A 4,145-nucleotide genomic window follows, 5' to 3' on the forward strand; every position below is an offset into this window, starting at 1 on the left:
GAAAATGTGGATATCCTGGAAAGATGTTAGCTACAATTTTATGATAAAGGTATTGCTTAACCCATTTTCCAGGGGATGAAGTTGTAGTTAAAAGAGACCTATGCCTGAAGCTTGGCAAAGAATGAATTCCTGGAATTGCCTCTCTCCCTTCTCTATCCCATTCTCTATCCCACCCACTTACCTATAATCCTTACATTTCCCACGGATGCCTGAACTTGAACTACAGTTGCCTGTTCATTGGATTATTTTACAAATCAGGAAGTCACATTTTAAAACCTGGGACCCCGGTCATTTACCTACCTACCTTCACCCCGAGGTTCTAAATCCACTAGGATACAAGGACTTTTTTATTACCAAACAAATCAGACAAAAAATGTAAAAAATCAGACTTTAAATGTTTTATTTTGTTGATTCTGTACAGCGTCAGGAAACAAGGTTAGAAGTAAAATAAAGTGCCAGTTAAATTCAGCTACTACCAACAACCAAAACCTTAAACACAGAAAATCAAAGCAAACTTCGGAAAGGTCATAGCATAACCTTGGGTAAAGGAATTTGTTAACGTCTGTAACAAATCGAAACTAACTACGTATGCAGCTCTTCAACTGCAAGACGGCAAGAAGGAAAACCTGCGGGCCACGCTGGTCAAGGGCCTGGCCCGCTAAGGAACAGCGGAAAGCGCCTTCCCGCCGTCGCCACCGCAGCTGGGATCCGCCGAGCAGCGGGCGGTTCAGGGCTCCCGGTCCTCCTGCGTGTTAATGAGAACGTTAATTAGCGATCTTGACAGGACGTAGACTGTGAGACGCCTGATTACCTATTTTAGTAAATCGGGAACACTGGATGCAAGGCGGTTGGTTTTCGTTTTTAAGCAAGCTTAAATGTTGGTTACGCTACTTTTGGGGAAAGGGAGACGAAAGGTCAATCTCGAGTTCTAAGTTGCTAAGAAACCCCCAGGATTTAAGAGCGAAAACTCTCTGCGACAAAACACTGGATACGCGCGAGTCTTAAATACAGCTCTCCAAACAGCTGGTCTACAAAAGCGGACCCACGTCCCAACCCAGCGCACCCTGCGTTGTCCTCGCCCCTACCCACCGCACCCCGACGCCGACCACCTGTCCGCTGAGGGTCCGTCCGTCTGCCACGTCCCAGACCGTCTGCACCGCCTAACTGGTCTTTTTCTGCCTCCTGAGGTCCGGCAGCCTCCTTTGATAGGACCTGGCCGGCAGGAACAAGGGCGCCCGTGGCCTCTGGCCGAGGAGAAGGAAAAGAACCACCCCTCCGCCCCCGCCACTGCTCTAGCGCAGCCCCTAGTACTGGGAGCCTGCGTGCTCCGCTCCGGGGAGGTCGCGCTCGGGGATGGCCTCTCGCTGCACCCGGGGCGCGCCAACCACGGCACGGCGCCCTAAATTCTACATCGGCCCCGCGAAGCGCGCAACTCCAGGGACAAGGAGAGAGATGTGCTGGGTGAGAGTGAGCACTTTCTGCCTAAAGCCGCTGGAACCGACCCAGAACCCCAAAATGCCCCGAGGCGCCATCGAACATCCGCTCCGGTCACTTTAACGTCCCAGGGGTGGGGGCGGGGAAGGGGGTACCCGACAGTCCCTTCCTCTGGACTGGAAGGTTCGAAATGCTTTCCTTGCTCGGCCTCGCTCTCCCAGACGCAGGGAGCAGGGGCGCGGAGAAGCTGAGCGGAGGGAGGCCGGGCCGAAGTCGCGCCCCAGGCCCAGGACGGCCCTCACTTGGAGAACTGCGCCTGCACGGCGGCCAGGCCCAGGCTGGCCGGAACCAGGTGCGGGAACTTGCACACGGCGCAGGTGCAGAGGCCGGGGCCGCCTGCGCCGCCGCCGGGGAGCGCGAACTGGCCGCACGGCGGCTCGTCCAGCGCCAGCGACAGGTACTTGGCGGGGCGCAGCGCGTCGGGGGGTCCTACGGCGCCGGGCGCCAGCAGCACGGAGCCGGGCGCGGCGGCGAGCAGGGGCAGCCCGGCCAGCAGCAGGCGCGGCGCGGCGGGCCCGGCGCCCTCGCCCAGCGCGCGGCGCAGCTCCTGCAGCGAGCTGCCCAACAGTAGGATGTAGTTGCGGGCGAGCAGCAGCGTGGCGATCTTGGAGAGCTTGCGGCCGGGCGCGCCCTGGCAGTGCGCCGCTGAGTAGGGCAGGATGACCTCGCGCAGCGCGTCCATGGCCAGGTTCAAGTCCTGCATGCGCTTCCGCTCGCGGCTGTTGATCTTGCGCCGCAGCTGCTGCTGCTGCTCCTCCTTGGCGTCCGGCCGGGCGCTGCCGCCCGGGTGGGCGCCGGACCCGGGCCCGGGACCTGGAGGCTCGGCCGGCGCCTCGGGCTTCTCGCGCGCAGCCTTGGGGAGGAGGGGGGCCGTCGTGGAGGAGGAGGAAGTGGAGGAGGTGGAGGAGGAGGAGGAAGAGGAGGGCGGCTGCCTGTAGCCCACCAGCTCGTAGAGGGAGGCCCCGAGCTGCAAGTCTCCGGGCCGCTGTGGCCGCAGCATGGTCCCGGGGGCCGCGTTCACGCGCGCCTGGGAAACCGCATAGTACATCTGGGAGGCGGTGGGGGCGGCCGAGGACGCCCTTCAGGAACGCCCTGGGGTGGGCCGGTCGGCGGCAGGCCGCCCCTCCCCGCGGACCTGCGCGCGGGGAACCGATGGTGGGGCCTTGGCCCGCGCCCTACCCCTTTAAACCCGGCTTGGGAACCTGCGGGGCAGCGGGTGGCGGGGCACAGCCAATGGAGGCGCGAGGCCGGGCGCAGCCGCGTGTTCATTGGCTGCTTGTGCCGGGGCCGCACGGAGGTGCGGCTGGCACCGCACTAGGAGGTTATTGTGAGCGCCTGTGCCAGCCGCGCGGGACAGGCCCCCTGAGCGGAGTAAGGGCGCCTTTTCAAGGCAAGCGGGGCTGTTGAAGGAGGACTGGTCGCACTGGTCAGGCTGCAACTCACGTGCCTTCTTCCAGTAACTGTCTACTCGAAAACAACCTCCCCCATATTTTTTTTAAAACTGTGATCACATATTCATAACATAAAATTTACCGTCTTATGTCTAGAGTACTGTTCAGTAATGTTATATGCATTAGTGTGCACATTAAATTGGTTTAAATTAAATTCACATTGTTGTGCAACCAATCTCCAGAACTCTTTTCAACTTGCAACCCTGAAACTCCACCCATTAAAGAACTCCCCACTTCCCCTCCCCCAGCTCCTGGAATTCACCCTTCGGTTCTGTCTCTATGAATTTGTTCTACTCTAGGTCCCTCATATAAGTAGAATCATACAGCACTTGTCTTTTAGTGACTGGCTTCACTTACCATACTGTCTTTAAGGTTTATCCATGTTGTAGCATGTATCAGAAGTTTCTTCCTTTTCAAGGCTGAATAGTATTCCAGTATATGGATATACCACATTTGGTTTATCCATTCATTCGTGGATGGACATTTGGGGTGCTTCTGGTTGTTGTGAATTATGCTGCTATGAACATGAGTGTATCATGGTTTTTTTCCCTTAAAATACATAATTTCCTGCCAGGTTCAGGTCGCTAAATTTCTGGACTAAATGACAAGTAGCATTAGGATGTTTCCTCCTTGCCACTCCCAACCTCCTTCCCCATCCCTCTGACTGAAAGGTCTTTAGGGACAAAGAGACTTTGGGTCGAGTTTCTCTCCTCCCCGAAAGGGATGGTCTATCAGCAACTTGACATTTGCTTAAGCAAAAGTCACTCAGAAATCGGCCTCTTATTAGAAACAAAACAAAACACCCATGTAGTCCTATCGGTTGAGGGTGGGAATGAATCATTTTATTTGCCAAATAAAATAGCATCACTTGGTGTTATGGACATTTTCTGCCCCCAGCACCAGTGCATTCTACTATAACTTGTCAATGTCTTGGGGAAGAGGGCATTTTGGTGGCTGTGCTTGCTGGTTTCAGGGCTGCTTTGTTCTGGTTTTCTTCCACCAATATTTGCCACATGGGTTCACTCTGATCTTTGCTTCTGACCCCCAGCTCTGCCTGTAGCATCCTGCCCATGCCTCAGGTTCAGCTCCAACCTTGCTTTCTTCTGGAAGCCTTGGTGATTTCTCCTCTTCCTCCTTTCATGACTCTTGGCAAACTGTTGATAGGATTTCTTCATAGCCTATTGTGTTATGTGGATACCA

The 4,145-nt window shown here is 55.8% G+C and overlaps 1 protein-coding gene across 1 annotated transcript; it reads right to left on the reverse strand.

The window, feature by feature from the left end:
- Positions 1-383: 383 nt before the first annotated feature.
- Positions 384-2,694, reverse strand: OLIG1 (oligodendrocyte transcription factor 1). Its single transcript, XM_055276959.2, has one exon. It carries the CDS (start codon positions 2,540-2,542, stop codon positions 1,733-1,735), a length of 810 nt encoding a protein of 269 aa, XP_055132934.1. The 5' UTR covers positions 2,543-2,694; the 3' UTR covers positions 384-1,732.
- Positions 2,695-4,145: the final 1,451 nt, after the last annotated feature.

The sequence above is a fragment of the Symphalangus syndactylus genome, chromosome 5 (genome assembly GCF_028878055.3).
Source record: "Symphalangus syndactylus isolate Jambi chromosome 5, NHGRI_mSymSyn1-v2.1_pri, whole genome shotgun sequence".
Taxonomy (NCBI): Eukaryota; Metazoa; Chordata; class Mammalia; order Primates; family Hylobatidae; genus Symphalangus; species Symphalangus syndactylus.

Coding starts and splice junctions, on each gene's coding strand:
- OLIG1 (XM_055276959.2), bottom strand. CDS start 2,542: ATGTACTATGCGGTTTCCCAGGCGCGCGTGAACGCGGCCCCCGGGACC.